At 42.9% G+C, this 19,543-nt stretch overlaps 3 protein-coding genes and 1 pseudogene across 4 annotated transcripts; 2 read left to right on the top strand and 2 right to left on the bottom strand.

The window, feature by feature from the left end:
• The first annotated feature begins 527 nt into the window (after positions 1-527).
• Positions 528-1,287, top strand: LOC149300160 (leucine-rich repeat-containing protein 18 pseudogene; annotated as a pseudogene).
• Positions 1,288-5,198: 3,911 nt separating this feature from the next.
• Positions 5,199-8,087, bottom strand: LOC149300159 (TIM double twin CX3C motif protein). The gene is made up of 3 exons (XM_089485577.1): positions 8,001-8,087; positions 5,757-5,897; positions 5,199-5,396 (listed from the first exon to the last, which is right to left on the bottom strand). The coding sequence occupies exons 1-3, from the start codon at positions 8,085-8,087 to the stop codon at positions 5,199-5,201; spliced, it is 426 nt and encodes a 141-aa protein (XP_089341703.1).
• Positions 8,088-8,547: 460 nt separating this feature from the next.
• LOC149300158 (small nuclear ribonucleoprotein G-like) lies at positions 8,548-10,390 on the top strand. 2 transcript variants are annotated; one of them, XM_089485740.1, is made up of 4 exons: positions 8,548-8,579; positions 9,183-9,205; positions 10,102-10,223; positions 10,340-10,390. In XM_089485740.1, the coding sequence occupies exons 1-4, from the start codon at positions 8,548-8,550 to the stop codon at positions 10,388-10,390; spliced, it is 228 nt and encodes a 75-aa protein (XP_089341866.1). The 2 variants fall into 2 exon arrangements, with proteins under 2 accessions (XP_089341866.1, XP_089341865.1); XM_089485739.1 differs by having other exon boundaries at positions 10,102-10,226.
• A 1,172-nt stretch (positions 10,391-11,562) lies between these two features.
• LOC149300157 (prenylcysteine oxidase 1-like) lies at positions 11,563-18,155 on the bottom strand. Its single transcript, XM_089485763.1, has 6 exons — positions 18,053-18,155; positions 14,949-15,155; positions 14,675-14,849; positions 14,364-14,575; positions 12,736-12,892; positions 11,563-12,220 (listed from the first exon to the last, which is right to left on the bottom strand). Exons 1-6 carry the CDS (start codon positions 18,153-18,155, stop codon positions 11,563-11,565), a joined length of 1,512 nt encoding a protein of 503 aa, XP_089341889.1.
• Positions 18,156-19,543: the final 1,388 nt, after the last annotated feature.

The raw sequence follows: 19,543 nt of genomic DNA, 5'->3' as shown, positions 1-19,543 counted from the left end.
CCCTTTTGAATAATGATTAAAGGATGGAGGAGGAAAAAAAAAACATTTTGGAGGAGACAAGAAAGGCCTGTCATACCAGTGAAGATTTTGAAGGATTATTATTATTTGTTAGAACATCTAAAACTACAGGGTCAGATGATCATATACGTAATGTAAGGAAGTTTTAATAGGAACATGCACCCAATATTATATATTATAATGCCTGGTTTTGTCACCAATATTTACTTATCAATATTTATCAATGAAGAACAGAACATTTTCTGCACTGGAATAAACTATTCACTTGCAGTATGGTAGGTGAGTAATGAGCATCAATCTCAGCCTCTGGTAAGCTAACGGTCTCTGTCTCACACCCCAACTGCCATCAGTCTGTAACGGCTGCTACTGACAAGGGAAAATGGCGTCAGCAAACTTATATATCTAATGATTGCACCTTCCCCTAGTAAATGCTGATTGCCCAGAGGGCAAACAAGTAAAGAAAAACTCCCACAGATTACCAACTCCCTAGCTAGTGCCTGGATGTGACGATGCCTAAAAGCAAGGTGAAAGGCCCTAGAGGCAAAAAAATGTCCTTGAAACGTGCAAAGCGGTGTATTAAAATCACAAATGACGGAAAGCAGAGGCTGGATCTTTCCAAAATAGGCATTGTAGCAATACCCAAGTGTCTTCTAGAGCTCACCAATGTGGAAGAGTTGGATTTAAGTCGCAACCAGATCCGCAAGGTACCTGATTGGATCCAGTCCTTCAAGAATCTACGCTGGCTGGACCTGCACAGCAATGAGATTGCAGCACTCCCAGAGTCCATTGGACAACTTCAATCCCTGGAGCATCTCAATGTTTGCAACAACAAGCTCAGCACCAACGGTATCCCAAAGGAACTGAACATGCTGAAGAACCTGTCCTATCTAAACCTTGGGCTCAATGACATCGACATGGTTCCTTCCTATATTACAGAGATGAAGGAATTGAAGGAAATAGGATTATTCGATAATCGCCTGACTTCTATGCCTAGAGAAATCCTAGAACTGCCTAAACTGCAGAAACTAAATACCAAGAGGAATCCTATTCCACCTTCAAAGGAGGAATTGTGGGCTGAGAAGCAGGTTACCATCCGTCGACTGGACTCTCTTTACTTGGTCAACGAAAAGGATTTGTGTGGTTCATGCTTAACCAAGTGCCAGCAGGAGAAGACAAAGGTATGGAAGCTTCAAGGCATATGGGTTCCTGGGATTAGGCAGAAGCCAAAGTTAATTGCCAAACTCTACTGCCAGACAACCCCAGGCTTAGAGAATCTCCATGGCTTAGAATAGGTGGACAGAAAACACGAATGAAAGAGGGGAAGAAGCATAGACGCAGTCGAAGAATGCTATAGACTTGGACTTGTGTTTTTTTCTTTAAAATAAAATTCTGCAGGGGGTCCTTGCTATCTTCCCTTTCTTGTTTCTCCTGTTATGTTTAAATGTATTTATAGATGTTGTCCAATAAACTGGTATGCATACAGACCGTTAAATAAAAAAATCTGTTCGCATCTGGAAGATCTTGATTGACCCAGGCAGCGCGGGTTGGGATTTGAGTCACACAACACCTTTGCAAGGTCCAGGCAGCTGCCTTACCCTGTAATTACCTTACACAGAGGAAGCCGTGTAGACCATAAAACATTCTAGCCTCGCAGGTCATACGTTTACCCAGAGTAATCACGGCCCATACGCAGGAAGTGTAAGCCCACGGATCCATTCCAAAAGCTACCCATGGCACGGTGACTAGCTTCTGCCAACAAATGCGTCACAGCAAACCACACTTAGTAGAGTAACCGAGAGGTCTTGGTGTCCACAAATCCAGACAGGAGTGCCTTCCTATAAAAAATGGCATCTATAAATATTATTGTCTGTTAAGCATAACCACGCACAGGGAGAGTCCTAGCTTCCACCCCGTCCTCTTATAAGGACAAGGTTTAGACAGAGAGTTGATGGACAGCGGAATGCAAGTGAATCAACTATCCAAAAATAAAAGGAGTTCTTTTCTTCCGCTTTTCCTGATGCCGCTGGAATTCAGGATCTAGAAGGTTAATCGGTACATTCAGTGAAGGAACAAGAGGTGGCGATGCGAATGACTCACGCGCCCAGATATGTGACAGTAGCACGGAGGAATTCTCTGGTTTCATATCTGGGCAGGCTGGGAACCGGTATCCACGTGGGCAAGGGGAGAGTCCCTGCGAGTTTCAGGAGCTGGGAAGCAGAGGTGGTTTTAACACACACGCAAGGGCGTGCTTCAGATAACAAGTCACCTACTGCCCTCGCTACGGCGTCTGCGATAGTAACCAACACAAAGGGATTCACAACGCAATTTATTGTGGCGTAATCCGTCTGCTCTAAGAAACGCGGCAATAATAATAAAGCCTATTGTGGAATTCAGCACATTCTGAATATAGCATTCATTTTTTACCTGCAATAAGGATTGGCCTTTGCATTTGGAAAACTCACATTTATTTTTCTTAATCATTTGCCTGCTGGGGAGGGATCTCCGTGTATAAGTTAAGATTGCGGTCTCCTGTTCCCATACAGATTGCTAAAATGTGAAATAGTCTGCAGACATGCTTGGCCAGACTCAACTGGCTCAGACATGATGGAGGAGCAAAACTGAAAAGGCTATGACTCCTCCATCCCTTATTCAATTTGCTTAACAACTCAGACTCTTTACACTCTCCAAATTCCTGTGGACATTCCGGCCCCACATCCGGCCCTCCATACCCATAGCAGTGCAACCTGACTGATCTGCTTGTACTCACGTCAAGAGATTAGAAATCCTTAAACCACAATTGCCACGCTAGACCCTAGGCCACCTTTTCAATATGAATAAAACTTTGGCGTATCTCAAGTATGTCCAGGACCATATGCAACCCCCTTCAAGGGCTAGTTTGAAAACCACCAAAATGTAGATGCTGTAGTAAATATGTCTTGGTTAAGAATACCTTGCAGGTCCTGTTAAAGGTATTTGTAGTAAATATATCTCCTGGTCGGTATAAATAAAAGGAAATCACTTGTAGGTACTGTTCTGAATGACCTTGTACCTGATTGTAAGATGCATTTTACCCCTTCAGTCCTGTTGGGTTTTTGATACCCTACACCCCACAGCTTTTTGGGGTTTTAGTAAGAATCCCCTTTTTTCAGTATTTGATGTACCCACACAAAACTCACATCCTTTTTTTCCCCAGAACAAATTGGCCTTTCATTTGAAACCATAGAAAACATGCAAAAATTGTGAGTGCTGGTATGTAAAATAAATAAATAAATCCCAAGAAAAAAGTTTTGCAATTTTCTTAGAATTTCTTTTCCACTTTAGGTGTCCCTGTTAAACAATGACCACATTTATGTTTAGCAACATCCCGATGACAAACATACCCCACATACATATATTTTTAGGTTCTAAAAGGACTACATCTATCCCACACATAGTACTCTGTAAGTAGTATTTTTTTTAGTTATAGCTTAATGGGTTTGGGCAAAATATATACCGTATTGGCTCGGATATAGGCCGCACTTTTTTCCCCCACTTTAAGTCTCTAAAGTGGGGGTGCAGCCTATATTCGGGGTCTAGCGCCCGACGCCCGGGACATGCAGTCCCGGGCGCCGGGCAGGCAGCGGGGTTTGGATACAGATCCCCCGCAGCGATGCAGGGGACCTGCATCCTAATCCCCGATACGCTCAGACAGCCTCCCCTGCCAGCACTTCCCACGGGGGGGGGTGCCGGCACGGGAGGTTGTCTAAGCGCATCGTGCGGTTGTCTAACCGCACGATGCGTTTTACCTCTGGCCCCCCGCCTGACTTACCGGAGCAGACTCCCGGGTGTCTTTCGGGGCCGGCGGGGGACATCTACGCAATACGCGTATACAACTTCCGGTGCCGGCACATCTGGCAGCATATCTCGGGGGGGGGTGCGGCCTATATACGGGGGCGGCCTATATCCGAGCCAATACGGTATATATATTTATTTATTTTTTTTAATACGTTTGCACTGCTATCTGTGAAATATGGGTAGAGATCTTTCTAAGGACCTCTTGAATATGGTTTTATGCTAGTTTTTTTATGTTCATTTTATTTATTTATTTTAACCTTTTTTCTCACTTTCTTCCTTGTGATCCCGCTGCACTGATATCGGAACAGGGTCTAGACAGCGATGCTGGCTTCTCCTGACAGAGGGGAGTCCAGGCTGTCAAATGTGAGCCTGATCTTCCAAGCAGCAGCAGGGCGATGTCCCTGCCACTGCAATGTACCTGAACATCCTAAAGTGCTTTACTGAATTCGATTTTAGGACGTTCAGGTACGTCCATAGGGGACTGAAGGGGTTAAAGAAGCTCTCACAAAAGTATAGCAATTGCAAGATTGCATCGTCCTACAACATTTTACTTCCGCCACTTGAAACAGGATATTAATCACAAAATGTTGTGGCTTTGTTCCAGATTAGAAACGTTTTACAATTGTAAAAATAAAAAAAAAAAATGTTTCATCATTATGTTGGCCAATACCCAGCAACCAGAATAAAATAATTCCAACACAAAAGATCGGGTTTTCTTCCTTTTTTATCATTATCAAGGCATCACTCCTATAGGACAAGATTAAAAAAGTTCAACACATTTTATGTGATAGACATCAAAAGCACCAATGGGGATTGCTGGTTTCCTAAAACTGAAGATTCAGAAGATTGAGACTTATAAAGCAGAACAGTTTATTATTTTTGTAACTGCAGAGCTCGGTTACGTTCGTAGATGAAATATTTCTTTTTCACTTGCACCAGCGCCGTTTTCGCAGGCGATCAGACTAGAGCCCTGTTTTAATAGGCCAACAGAACATTGCCATGCGACTACATAAGGCTCCTTCACGAATTATCGTTGCTTGATTTTAAAAAGTAAAACCCTTGGATGTGGATCAGATTCCAGTTCCAATTATCTTGAGACAAATTAGAATTTCTTTTCTATCACAGCTGATAACATTCATTTTAAATGTGGTGCCAGATTACAGCAAACAGGATGCTAACCTTTCCTCCGTTTTCCCAGCAGTTTATCCAACATTGAGGGATGATGTTAGGTTTGGTTGTTGTAATAAAACTGTTCAGTTGTAACTAGACTCATGGGTGCTCTGGCAGGATCTTCTTGGTCTATGGAGGATGGATGGTCTTCCCATCCAAAACCCTCCTCCAGATTTCTAAGGAGCCTTTTTGTCAGCCTCCGCCAGGGCATCCTTTAGTTTCCTGGTCATGCTAGGGATAAGATTCATGTGTTCTTCTGCGCACCTGATCACACAGCTCTCCAACTGAGCTTTCACCTGTGTCTCTTTGGATCCAGAATCAAAGGAGTCTTTGGCTTTGTCATTGCAGTGCATGGTGCAGCGGGCAAGTCGGTCCTGTGAGGATGAGGAAGGCATCTTAAACTGCAGAAGTACTTACAGACATTTTGGTCAGCCTCACAAAAAGTAAAAACTAATAATATATAAATATATATAATTTATTTATTTAAAAATAACTGGGCTGTAGAGTTTGAAGGAAATGTTTCCTTCAGAAGGATTATATACTGCCATCTTCTGGTGATAATGGGGAATGCAACAATAGAAAAAACAGCCATGTTTTTTTTGCCCTGCAAAAGCTTTTTTTTTTTTAAAGGAAAAAAAAATGCATCCTTTGTATCTAAAGCAGGTAAATAAATTAACAAAAGCCGCCCTCTTAAAAGTATTGTGTTACTTGAAGATAGGTTTGACATTGCTTACCTGAAACCTTTCCAGCTCGCTGGTGACCAAGCTCTGTGCTTGTGCCAGTGGCGCATGGCAGCGCTCAATGCAATTGTGGACCTGCTGCATGGAAGCCACATCATTTTCACAACACTGCGCGCTACAACGGAACATCTTCCCCTGCAACAAGGCGATTATAAGACATTAGTACGCAGATCAACCCCAGCCATCATATGAATATATTTATTTATTGACCTATAAAAGCACCTATATACCCTGCAGCGCTATAACAAAAAAGGGAGCACATCGTACTCGAAAGCAACTGAAAGTTCAGCTTCTTGAGATTTTCAGCCAGTAGCAAGGTATGGAGAATTTAAATTACAGACTGACCAGAAGATACACTTAAGAAGATCGGACCGGCTGTCGGAGACAGTTTGTGCAGAGAATACCAGGGACAGCAGGTGATAGGCAGCGTTGGCAGGTAAGTTATATGTAAGTTTAAGTATATGTAATGGTTGATTTATAATAAATCAATAAATAAAAAAACCTTAATACCATTTTCAGGTAAACCCGCGGTCACATGTACTGACAGTCACAACGATGTCATCTGGGACGCAAAGGTTAACCAGACAGCAAATAAAATGTGTCCTTCGCATTATTTCACAAGATGAGCAGCAAGGGCATCAAATGCTCTGATTTCTGTAACCTACCTGTCTTATAGAGACACTACAACTGATGTCAAAGATTCTTTTTTATTTAATTTTTTTAACAAATTTTGTGTTGTAGTGAACCGAAACACTTTTTTTTTTTATGAAAACTATCATTTTTGTTCGACATAGTTAGCCATTTAAGTAAATATAAGTTTTCTACTGGAAAACACAATTGTATACACTAGCGATTGCAGGGCTAATTTAGGAAGGTGTACATAATATATACTTGAATCAATAAGGTTAATCACTACAACAATGAAATATTTTTGATCTTATAGTTTATGGCAGGGGTCTCCAAACTTCCGGCCCTCCAGACTACATCTCACATACTCCTCTGCCAGCCTCCTAGTTGAAAGAGCATTGTGGGAGACGTAGTCTTGCAAAAGCTGGAAGACTACTTTTAAAGGGACGGTCTACTGCCCAATACATCTTCCCCAAGTACACATTAAAGTACTTGGTATGTTGATACGCATCCTTTATCTATACCAACAAAACATACCTTCTGAAGATACTGCAGCACCAGGGCTGCAGCATACCACCGCTTCTATTCTCCTTCCCAATGTCGGCTGTTAGAATCATTGGCACAAAAGTGCTCCCAGTGTTTCTTTTAAAGTAATTTTAAATATTTTAGCTTATTCAATAAATACGTATGATGAAGGGCCAAGCCAAGCGAGTGTCTCCTGCCGGAGTGGCTTAGCTAACATCTCTTGGTTATTATGGGCTGGCTCATTGAAATGCCTCTAACCTCAACCAAAGATGTTTCGTACAAAGAAATGGCAGCAAATTTGTAAGATTTTTAATTTGTAGTCGTATAATTAAAATGTTAGGATGCATTAAATGCTACAGCCAACGAAAGCTATCCCAATGGAAAAAGGTCACATCAATGTCGCCAAGTTTACAGGAAGATGAGGACACTGAAAGAAGCTGCAAAAAGGTTATCCTACAAATATTGCGAACTGAGGAATAATAACATTTAATCTGAAGGTCGTATTTAATGTAATAATCAATTTTAAAAAATTGATTAAAAATAGGGAAAGGTACAAAATACTATATAGCTACAACGGCCAAGGAAACAGCCTGTTTTAAGTAAGCAGACATTGTAATAAAACAGTAACAAAAAAAACACATTCATCAGATGTAACCGGTTACAATACGGATAGTTTCAGGCTACGTTAGCCGTTATTTGAATGGCTCCTATCATTAAATATAGATCAGGCCCATCAGACGTACACTAGCCACGCACCGGGTTACTGGTTTCGGTGTAGGCGAAGCGTCCCCATGATGGCGTGTATATGGGGCAGAACACAACTACCCTACATTAAGGAAATCTGGCCAGTAAAAATGGAAAATGGCATTACCTTGTATAACCCCCATGCCCTTGGTATTGTAGGCGATCAGTATGAATGACAGACAGACAGACAGACAATCAATCAATGCCACCTGACAACCTTAGATGTAAGGAGCACCGGGTAGAGGAATTCTTAGACAGTTATGACAGGCTCACTAAGTGCATACTGAGCAAGCCTGAACCCTGATGGCTCCCACACTGGACACTCCTGAACACTTTCCTCACCTGCATCTTCCTGATGTTTTCTCTCTCCAAGTTCTTCACCATGGAGTCCACTGCATTTTGCAGCCGGTTCTGCTGTTCCTCTGCCATTTCTGAACATAAGCATGTGCTCCAAGGGCATAAATCTCAGCTTCCGCCCTCACTGTGCAACTTCCGGACGTCTGCGGCAACACTTCCTTAGTAACAGCTTTATGGCCGCCATATTAGACAAGGGCAACATCCGCTTCCTGAAAGTGAGCAGAAAACACTACTTTTTTATTTATTGTAATTTATTTTAATGTATGTTATTCTAGAATAGAACTATGTGCATAGGACGCCTTTCTGAAATATACCTTAAGCATGCGTACAGTAAAGTACCAGCTCTCGTATATAACGCTATGAAAGCAATACATTTGCCCACATCTGTAATGGCCGCTCTTGGATGTCCACGTCTAATGTCGTACTCAGCAGTCATTGGTGAGGGCGTGTCCTTTTTGGCGCTTTGCGTTTGCTTCGCGCGCGTTGCTAGCGTTTGTGTGAGCTTGTTACCGGTTGAACACGAGGAGGAAAAATGAGCAAAGCGCACCCACCGGAGCTTAAAAAGTAAGAGGAACGTGGATTTGGCGGGGAAGTCGGTCTGTATGAAAGGGGAGCCTCTAAGGCTGTTTGCGAAGCGAGTTTCGCCGAGTACCGAGGCCTCTTTGATTCTTCCGAGGCCTAACGCGCCGCCCGCTGGGCTCAGTCGTTGGGGCTGCTCTGTTTATCACCATCCACTGCTAGTATTTCCTTTATTACTGCTATAGAGAGGCAGCAGCCATCAGCATTATATCTCCTGCTTGCTGGGCCCTCGGGTCCTTCGGTCTGCTCGCTAAAGAGCGTTTGCAGGAAAGCAGAGCATTTCCACTCCCTGACTTAGTTTATACATTATACAGGGCATCTTCAGTCAATAGAGACAGTTATTAAGTAGGAATGTGTCGAGTTGTGAGCCGGAGTCTGGTTTATATGTAACATGTATAATACAATCAAGTCCATCCTGTAGCATTGGGTTAGCTTTCTACTCCTGGAACTGCTAAATGTAGAGTTGTAAAAGTTGGTAATTTATGGGCTGGCTGGGTAAATTTAAGTGCAGTCTCCTGTCTCCTGTGTTTGTACGGCGGACACGGTACCGATTCTTCTGTACTAAACATGTCTAATGATCTCTTACAGGTTTATGGACAAGAAGCTGTCATGTGAGTATTAACTGCTTCAGTGCTGTATCCTTGCTTTATGGATCCTTAATGATCTCATCAGTGGAGCAGCTATGGCTGCATTACGCTGGAAAAAGTATAAAGGGATAATGTTGGTATAATTAACACACAGGTGCGTGCGGTAGAGAAGGCCCTGCTCTTGAAAGCTTACAATCTATTTAAAGGTTTGGGGCAGGAGGAGAGGGGGAGTTCCTGGGTTAATCTGATCTTATTGTGACGTGGAGCGAATGGGCTGCTGGGGTTGGATCGTCTGTTTTTCTCAATAGAAATAAAGTGAAGTATAATTAGTCTGATAGAACATGTAGGGAATTCTCGTAGCAGGTGAATAAACTAATATATAATAAAATATAAAAATCTCCATTCACTGCAAATGAGCGGAATTTTACCCTTTGTTGGGACAACAGCGAATAACAAGAAGCCACTTTTGTCTTTTGTTTTTTTCTTGTTGGAATTCGTCCGATAAAAGCCATTGAGTTCTGCTAAAGACCTCATCTCTCTGACCAGTAAAACTACCTACATCTTCCCGAGAGTATTACAATCGCGTTCTGTTACTCTCTGTGATGATCTGTATTGCATGTCGAGCCTCCACAATAAATTTGCTCAACACTTTCAAAATTAGCCGTTCCCTAGTAATGTCCATTCGCAAATCTACATGATTTAAATGCATGTATGATGCACAGCATGATGTCATAGACTATGCTAGGTGGGCTCTAAATAAATAGCATTGTTACTGCTGTAGAACTTGTGAAGAGCCGTTTCTGGATCTCTATGCGAGGAAGTAGAACTTGCCTGGCTTGCAAGGGGTGTCTCCAGTAACGTTGTGTTTTATTTTCTGGTAAATGTCCTTCCTTTTTGTGACCTGGTTTTATTTCTTTCAGTGAAATTAAATGGTGGAAGACATGTGCAAGGAATTCTCCGGGGGTTTGATCCCTTCATGAACCTTGTAGTTGATGAGTGCGCTGAGGTATCGGGAAATGGGCACCAGAACAACATCGGCATGGTGGTAAGCAGTCCCTACCCTCTGTATATCTGTGTGTATGAGATGTATATAGTGTATGGTGTATACATGTTTCAATAAGCTAACAATATAAAGAAATGGCTGAATGTTATTTTCAGGTTATACGAGGAAACAGCATAATTATGCTGGAAGCTTTGGAACGAGTTTGAAGTTGAGCGTGTATCGGATACCTCTCCCCCAGCCTGCGAGTGTGGATGACGTGTACCAGGATGCGTTCCTGCGACAGAATGGCATTTTTTGTTTGTGTTTTGTATTAAAATGTTTATATAGAGGATGTGACGTGGCTAAGTTATTTAAGGGTTTCGTATACAGTCGGTTCACCTCGGTTGGGTATTTTGTGTGCTGCTGCTGGACACGCCAAGTATGCGTCACCGGAGATGCTTGTATTTTTATAAAACAAGCAAAAACAAATTAGGCAATAAAATTTATTAAGCAAATTATTTTTTACAGAAATACAAATAACGGTTAATGCTAGTGACGTTAGATTATAAAATGAATCCTAATCATTCACAAAACAGAAGGCGCAATCTATGTGCAAAACTATAGGTTCATGTTGTCAATAAGTAGCAGACTCCCATCAATCGTGCCTGAAGGGCAGCTGTAACCAGCAGTGACAAACTAAATGAATTAAAACTACCTATAAGCTTGTGCTTTTCTCGTTCTGTGCAAACATTTTGGAAATATTTAAATAGTTCACCTCGTTGAATCTTAGTTACAGGCAACATAATCTAACCAATTCCTGTTCACAAAGTTCTCTCTTCTCATCCTACTCTGTCAAAGGCTACCTAAACCGATTGATAACAATCAGCAACTTTACAGGAAGGGCATGAACAGCCGTGCAGATCCCGGATACCTTCCGTATAATGAGGAAGCCACCAACCAAAAGTGCAAATGTTTGGCTTTCAGCCATGTTTGCCTCTTGCGGGCTGTTAAGCAAATATGTTTATTTCTAATACGTAGACGGTTCATCTTCCAAGTCTACAAAGCCAACAAATGAAGGATTCCGACCAGAGCCTTCTGCTTTCATCTGGTAGTTTGATTCTTTTACATGTCAATACAGATGCTGGCAAGGGCTTATCTGATGCTGCGACTGGCTTGTTCACCAGCGGAAAAGGTTGCTGGACTTCAGTGACCGTAATTAGCAAAGGCAAAATGTACCTTAATATATATTAATCCAGTCTATACAAATATTACACGGTACTATTTATGTATCGATTACTAAATGAAAGCTTAGCAGCGCAAGGTGGGTAGTTAAAGAAAAACCTCATATCTGATGTTTGAGCTATGTGAGTGCACGTTATTTACTGTTGGATGCGGACACTTACAGCTCAGACTTAAGCCGCTCTGTTAAGTCTTCCTGGTCGATCTGTCCATCCTTACCGTACCACCTATGATGGGCAAGCAGAGCCACGTTCTTGGCAGAGATGGCGCTCATCTCCATGGCGCTGGCTGCCAGTTCAATGCTGTTAACGTAGTAGATCCTATCATGGAGTATAACGGGAGGCATTTTTTCTGGGGGGCTGTACTCAGGATACGCCAGCCACTTTCTTTCACTAACTGCTTCATAAGACTCAAACAGCAGGTTCAGCTGATCTTTTGTCAGAGGCTCTGGAGAGAAGACCTTCCACACTTTCAGACTTTCAGCGGACTGGGAAGCTTCAGATTCAGTCGTGGCTTTTACAGGAGACACGGCACCAATGCTGCTGAAGAACAGCTTGGGGTTATTGGTTAAAATGTCAGATAATTCAAGCTGACAAGGCTGAGGACATCCAAAGAAAGAACCATTAATCTTCCCGTGAACATAAGTAGCCACTGTTTGATGGTAGACCTTGGACATTATTTCTAAAGGTGGGTGGAAGCCCAAAAACCGTATATTGGAAATAGGCTTGTTGAGCGGCGTTGCCATGACCACTATATCGTACAAGTCCGCTTGCGGCCCAGCACTGGTCTCATAACTCAGTTCGTATAGGTGCTCTCCGCTTCCTATAAGACAGCAAGGATGTTCATAAATGAATAATACAGATTCCAATTCTACAATAAGGTTCAATGGTATCTCTAGGTGAACAGGTATTAAGGTGTCGTTTGTCATGACGATATGTAAAGCTGTTTTCTCGTTGGGATAATCATAAGCCTGGACTTCAAGATAATGCAGCAGAAGTGTTTACAAAAGAGATCCTCATGTCCCCCTAGTTGCATTTATCTTTATTGAAATGTTCTATAACATATAGAATATTTGTACTGTTATAAATGTAACAGAATAAATAATGAATAAAGGGAAACAAATAACAAGAGGTGAACTGTAAACTGTGACAAAAGCAAGATGAAAGGGGTAAATGTCACATTGATATCTTTATCGCAATTCCCGGCTCAGTGGTCTCTCTCTGGATTTGGTTTGGTAGTTTCATTTTTTTCTTGGTCAGCTCACGGTTACCCAGGGACTATATATGGATGGAATTCTGAAAGTCTGTTATGTTGTAGTTGTGTACGTTGTTACTCACCGGAATGTTTAGGAAGACTCTTCTCTTCCACTGAGGTGACGGCACCACTAATTAGTTTGGAGTCCGAGGCATGAATGAGACCGCTACAAACGCGCTTGTTTCCACCTTCCACTGACCAGAGGCCGGAATGGGTGCCCGCCAAAGTGAGTGTCCCTAAAAAGATGATAGACACGAGAGCAACGGGGGTCAGTAGATCACTTCATATACAATTAACGTCGCAAGTCACTACATATCCCAAACATAAAAACTTAAAGGGAAACGCAACGTAATGGTATTTTGATGGCATCACGGCAGCTACGGGAAGCTCTTTCTAGAAATGTGTACACGCTGCTGTAAACTGCTTGGGCTACTGAGCTCCCTTCCCTCGTTATAAGATGTGAAAAGCTTTCTGTCCAGAGGCAAGTCACACAGAAGGAAAGATATAGAAAGACAAAGCGGGGCAGATACAAGATAAGACGCCTAGCGGAGAAAGATAGAGACGGCTCTTGCTGATACAGGGGCACATTGAGATGGATGCACAGGGTGCATTGTGCCCGGGGACTTCTACTACATGGGGCAGGATCAGACATCTCCCTCCAAGCGGCAGAGAGGGACCTGTGGGGCTTGTACCTGTGCTGCCTCAAACCTGCATGCTCCACACTACTTTCTGAGGACGAGCTCCAGGGGCCGGCTTCGTATCCTAGCCCTTATCTCTCTGGGGCCGAGCATAGCATGAGAGAGGAGGCGATGCAGACTGTGCAGAAATCCACTAGACCGCCAAATAACAGAAATAAAAGCAGTCTGTTTATCATGAAATATACGAGGGACGAAGGTTATTCTTGTAGCCGTGACCTGATATATACAAAAATATTTTGACGTACTCAAAAATGAGAGCTTCTGATAGAAGCCACTGCCAAGTCACCTGTTTACTAAAATAACTTTCTTGGCAACTTCAAATCTCTTAACATGCCATATGACGTGACTATTTACTGCCCTTGAACTGCTAGAATTCCCACCCACCGGAGCTGCAACTAAAAGAAAAGGAAGAGTAAGAGTAATCAGGAGACCGAACACTATGATGACATCGATCATGTGACCACAAGCAGATCCTGGTTTCCCGCGAGAAAATGCCTACTACTCGCTGTGATAGATGATCAAGATGGCAAGGAGCACCATCATGCATGTGAAGGGGTTAACATATGTTTAGTTTATACAAAAGTGCACAAGATAAAGCATGTGCCATGCATAAAGTAGCTAAACTTATAAATATCTCTAAAACATATTTCGTAATGTCAGAGGACATGGTATCCAGCCGTATCCATGTCACGCAGGGAGCTCTCACTCATAGGCTTCGTGGCATAGATCCTGAACCCCTACCTCCCGGACCTGCCTACCTCAGCCAGAACGCGGTTTAGGCTGATCTTGGCTGCTTCGCCGGTTGGACTGAATAGCTGCAGCCGTCCCCTGTGATCTCGCCGCTAAATAATACACTTTTCTGATTCCGTACAAAATAGCCAAGATTGCTCTTATTTGAATGCATAAAACCTTAAAATCAAATACAGGGAAACCACGTTCTAACGGAACCTCCTCGGAAATGACGCTCTCCGTAAGTGATGTAAGCATCCGCACCGTAAATAGTTCTCACCTATAAAGCCATTAATTTTGAGACCCTGTCCAAAATCGACACCCATGGCAGGGTAAACTATGTCGTTAATGTACTTTTGGGAGAAGCCGGCATTCAGCATGGTCTCTTCTATCGATGTGTTTAACCTCGTCGTGAAGTCGTCGCCCCCCAAAGAATAAAGTAAACGTTCGATGGTGGAAAATGAATAGTCCACGTTTTGATAGCTGTATATCCTGCAAGACAAAAAAGGAAGGGCAAGAGCACGTTTTATTGTGATAAAAAAAAAATCATTTATATGACCTATTAATATAAGAAGCGCTACATGTACATACCGTGCAAATTTATCCAGCATCTCCTCTACCCACGTGTACATGCGCAGAGAATTCAGCCCATAATACCACAGCATTTTGATGAAATTGATAATAAACCAGCTACTCTCTTGGAAAATAAATTCCTCTCCATTATAAATTCCACCCAGGCCGCCGCTGCGCATGCGGACGGAGAGACCTGCAAAATAACGGTGGTAAATGACCCTGTTAGGGCTTGGTAATGTTATCCATAGAGATAAGTAGTGGTCAGCATGTATAAACTATATCATGTACATACCCAGCTCTTTAACAAACGTTTTCATGTGTCGATTGAGGGGGTGCAGGATGGACCCCCCAGCCTCGTACTCGGCACCACCAATTTCCAGCGTGGCCAGACGCCCTCCCACCTCTCCCTTCTCAAACACATCGATCTGGACATCTTTGCCAAATTTTTGCCGCAGGAAATAAGCAGCAGATGATCCTCCGATTCCCGCTCCGACGATAGCTACGAGAGACACATTTATACCTTTAATTGGTAATTCACTGAAATAAAACACACGAGAACTCTTGTACTGCTCTCGTATATACGGTACATGGAATAACTCACACTTGGCTAAATGTAATAGTCACGTCATTTCTTTTTTATTAAACTTTAAAAATTTTATTTTTAAAAATACACTTCTCGTCTACTTACCTAAAGCTAAACATGGTTTCTATAATAAATAGAATGCTCCTCCGTGCCCAGGCTGCCTAAACGTCTGAAGGTATCACTAGGGTATGACTGCAGTCTTATTGCACCTCACCACGATAAGAACACCTGTCATGTAAAAGGGAATCGAACAACGTGCAGGGAGATGTAAAGGTCATAATCTAAAACTAGAGAGGCACAGGTTTAAATGTAATGTAAGAATATTTTACTTTACTCAGAGGGTGGTAGATAAGTGGAACAGCCTCCCATCAGAAGTGGTAGAGGCTAATACAGTGAGGGGATTTAAACACGCATGGCACAGACATAAAGCTACCCTGAATCTGGACAGACTGGATGGCAGGTGAATCTATTATCTATTTCTCATAGTCTACCGAGGATCTTTACAGAATAATAAACGCAGAAATCACTTGGCTGCGGTGTTTGCGGAGTTCACTGACGTTTAGTCCGAGGAGACATTTCATTCAGTGTCGTGGAGGATGTCACGCTGTTCTGTTTCCGCCTGTAAGATTGACGCTTGTTTTACCGTATTGGCTCGAATATAAGCCGTACCCTAAAAGTTTGGTGCAATTTTAAAGAAACATTTATTTTTAAAGAAAAAATAGACATTAGTGGAATGGTAAAACAGTATTTTATCTAATGAACAGGAATACATGTATTTTAACATTTTTGCTATCTATCGGTTTGTCAGCATATGTTATATACAGAAAACCAATAGCCATTTTAAGGTCCTCCCTTAACCATAATGAACCTTACTTCTGCCCCCAGATATGCCACTCTGCCCCCTAGATATGCTTTATGCCCGCTAGAAATACCACTCTCCCCCCCCCCCGATATGCCATTCTGCTTCCTAGGAGTGCCCCCCCCTAGACTTAACAATGCACCCCCTGGTGTCTAGCGGGGCCGGCTTGTCACCGGCTGCGGTGATGAGTGCAAACCTCTGCTGCTGGCACTTCCGCCGGGGCTTCTATGGTGGAGCACCGGAAGGTTATGTCACGCCGGTGCTCCATCATAGAAGCCCCAGCGGAAGTGCCGGCAGCGGAGGTTGTCTAAGCGCATTGCGCAGACGTCCACCAGCTGCCGGAGAGGAGGATCCAGGTCCCCTGCAGGGCTGCGGGGGATCTAGATCCTAACCCTGCTGCTTACCTGCAGCAGGGATAAATGGAACTGGTTGTCCCGGGCATTGGGCGACAAGAACTGCGCATCCCTGCGCTAAACCCCGAATATAGGCCGCACCCCCACTTTAAAAAGTGCAGCCTATATTCAGGCTTTTTTTTCCAGCAGTGCTATCCGCTTTATTTATCTGTCCAAACAGCCCCAGCTTTATCAGTCTGACAAACTGCCTCATCCGGCCCCTGAACGGCTCGGCTTTAATCCGCAGATGAACATGAGACTAAATGAAAGGGTCAACAACTAATAAAATCCTACCCCATAATTGGACAGCAGACTCACTCGGCCGGCCTAGTCTGCCCATTATTCCTGATGTAAAGGTTCGGACCTTAATCAGTCCTTGGTCTTGTCTTAGATTCAGGATAGCTTTATGCATTTTAAACTCTCTTACTGTTTTAGCCTCTACCTCTTCTGCTGGGATCCTGTTCCACTTACCTACCACCCTCTCGGCAAAACTCTTCTGTTGCTAATTTTATTTTTGCCACCTTGTGCCACAAATCTCAGGAAACAAACTGCCATGTCTGTTCCGTGTTGTTTAATTGTGTGCATGGTACACACGCCACTCCTTAAAGCTATTCTTCAGCTTGTTTCTTGTAATTGGTGAAACATTTTCCATTAATAATGCATATAATTAAAACATGGAAGACGTGGTGTCGTCAGTAAGAAAGGGAATAGATCCAAGGTATTCTGGTGCAGTGTTGGTCTTATCGCCATAGCAACTAACAGAACAGTCTTGTTGGTTGGACCGTCCCATCCATTGGTTGCTATAGCGTTAAGACCCTAGAATAACTTGTTTTAATGCATAGCACACTATATAAGAGCCCAGCAGCCACGTCTGTTCTATTAACAAGTTCACAGGCTGTATTTTAAGTTAGGTGCAGACGCTAGCGTGGAGATATCGGACGCTTGCGGTTGGATAGATTGGAGAAAAGCTACCCCAAGACACTGCTGTTCTGAGTACCGACAGGCGCTGGCGCAGGCGGCACAGAGGGCAGGGCAGCTGCTGGCCCCGCATTTCATTCCCTGTCACGTCTTTGGAACTCTGTACTCAGTCCATGGTGGCATCGGCCCAGCGGGGCTATTTCCGTGCGGCTTTATCCTCATATGCACGCATGCATGGCTATATATATATATATATATATATATATATATATATATATATATGTGTGTGTGTATTTACTTTATTTATATGTATTTAATTTATTTATATATATATTATTGTATAAGGGTTTCTAGCTCAATGAACTTTTATAGAAAATTCCCACACTGTCCCAAATTACCCATGAGTGAAAGAGTTAAAACTTGTTCTGAGTTACGAGGGGGCTGTTGTGTAAAGTGGGCAGCAGACATGCTGGGGGGGGGGGTGTATAAACCCCTCGCCCCGCACAGCTTGCCCGCCAGTTTCACACCCTCTCTTAACCATTTGCGCGCTGTTTGCCCCACACCATTCTTAGGGTTAACACCACCATGCACACAAACAGCATGCCCCCCTCCACCCGTAGCGGTTTGCCCCGGGTATTATTTACCTATCCCGTTGGGTGGGCTTTGCAGCTCCTGTGCCACCCCAGCCCGCAGGGTGCCCAGTATAAGCACGGAGAACACAGACAACAAGCCAGCACCCAGCTCCATAGTGCTTCCAATGCGCTTCACGACAACTGCGCATGCGCAGACCTTCCCTGCGAGTTCAAAGGCGCAGCGCCCGTCTTCGCACCGTTAGGATTATTACCCCTTTATTACATTCACACGCGGATGAATGTGAGATCGTGGGGGGAATTTACCCCAATGCGTGTGGCAGGGAGTGGGGTAATACATTTAAATTCAGATGGGCTCTGATTGTTTGGTAGAACAGAGATACTGTTAAGCCTTCTGCAACCAGTTTAGGGTAAACCCAATCGTGTGACTGGTAGAGACTCCATCGGATCATCTTGGAAGGATGTGTTTGTGCCAAGGAATCAGCAATCACTAGGATCAGTTCTATTACTTCCAAGCACCCCATCCAAAACAAACTGCTACTTAACATGCAGACTTTACATATTATATATATATGTTTTATATAGCGCCATCATATAGCGCTGTTACAGCAAGTGAGTTGCGCTTGATCTAAAGGAAAATAAGGATTTATGTGTAAAAGTGATTTGGATAAACAGTGAATTGCACCAGGAACATTCCATAGTTGCTATGGTGATAAGTTCAATTTTATTATTTATTGTTTTATTTAGTCTGAAACTTGTATCAGTTGCATTGCGACGCGCCATGCCTGCCATCTGCGGGATGTTCGCAACTAACAACTTCACAAATCCATATATTTACTAGTGATTCGGCTATAGGCAAAAAAAAATATTTCAAAAGCACAATCTGCCAATAATTGTTAATCTAGAGCCTCCTCGCGCATGGTGTAGAGCTTCAAAGAAATGTTATTCCATGTTGACATAATGAAAGTTACTGGCACTGGATTGTCACGCAGCTGCTCCAGTCTCCTAAAGCTGGTCTATCGGGCTGATGGAAAAATAGTAGATCTGGAGGTAGTAAACAAACTAACAGATCTGGGTGTAAATAAAGAGGCAACTGCGAGCCAGAACACATTTTATATATATATATATATATATATATATATATATATATAATTATATATATGAAGAACACATTTCCCAGTCCACCTCGATTTATTGTTAAACGTTGTTACATTCACCACTTCCATGTCCCAGCAGCACCGATGGACCTCAGCTGGTGAAACGTTGACAATCAATACTCTGTATCGGTTCCTTTATTCCATGTCTGGCCTACCAAGTACATAATAAAAGCAGACAGCGGAGGTAACGGGTTAAAACACATACAACGGCAGCCCTTTAAAAATAGTGATTTTATTATGAAAAGAAAAAAAAAAAGTTGTGCTGGCAAAGTATTCCAGAATCCAGTGCAACGAGTTTGCTCATTCAAAAATTAAAAGTCGGGTGCATCAAAAACCGGGTGGATCTAAAACCAGCCCTCCAGGGTCACCAGTAAGTGCCAGTATCACC

The sequence above is a fragment of the Sceloporus occidentalis genome, unplaced genomic scaffold, assembly GCF_023333645.1.
Source record: "Sceloporus occidentalis isolate IW3139 unplaced genomic scaffold, rSceOcc1.0.p SCAF_26, whole genome shotgun sequence".
Classification (NCBI taxonomy): domain Eukaryota; kingdom Metazoa; phylum Chordata; class Lepidosauria; order Squamata; family Phrynosomatidae; genus Sceloporus; species Sceloporus occidentalis.
Note: the sequence above shows the minus strand (reverse complement) of the source record. Positions and strands in the feature narration are given on the sequence as shown.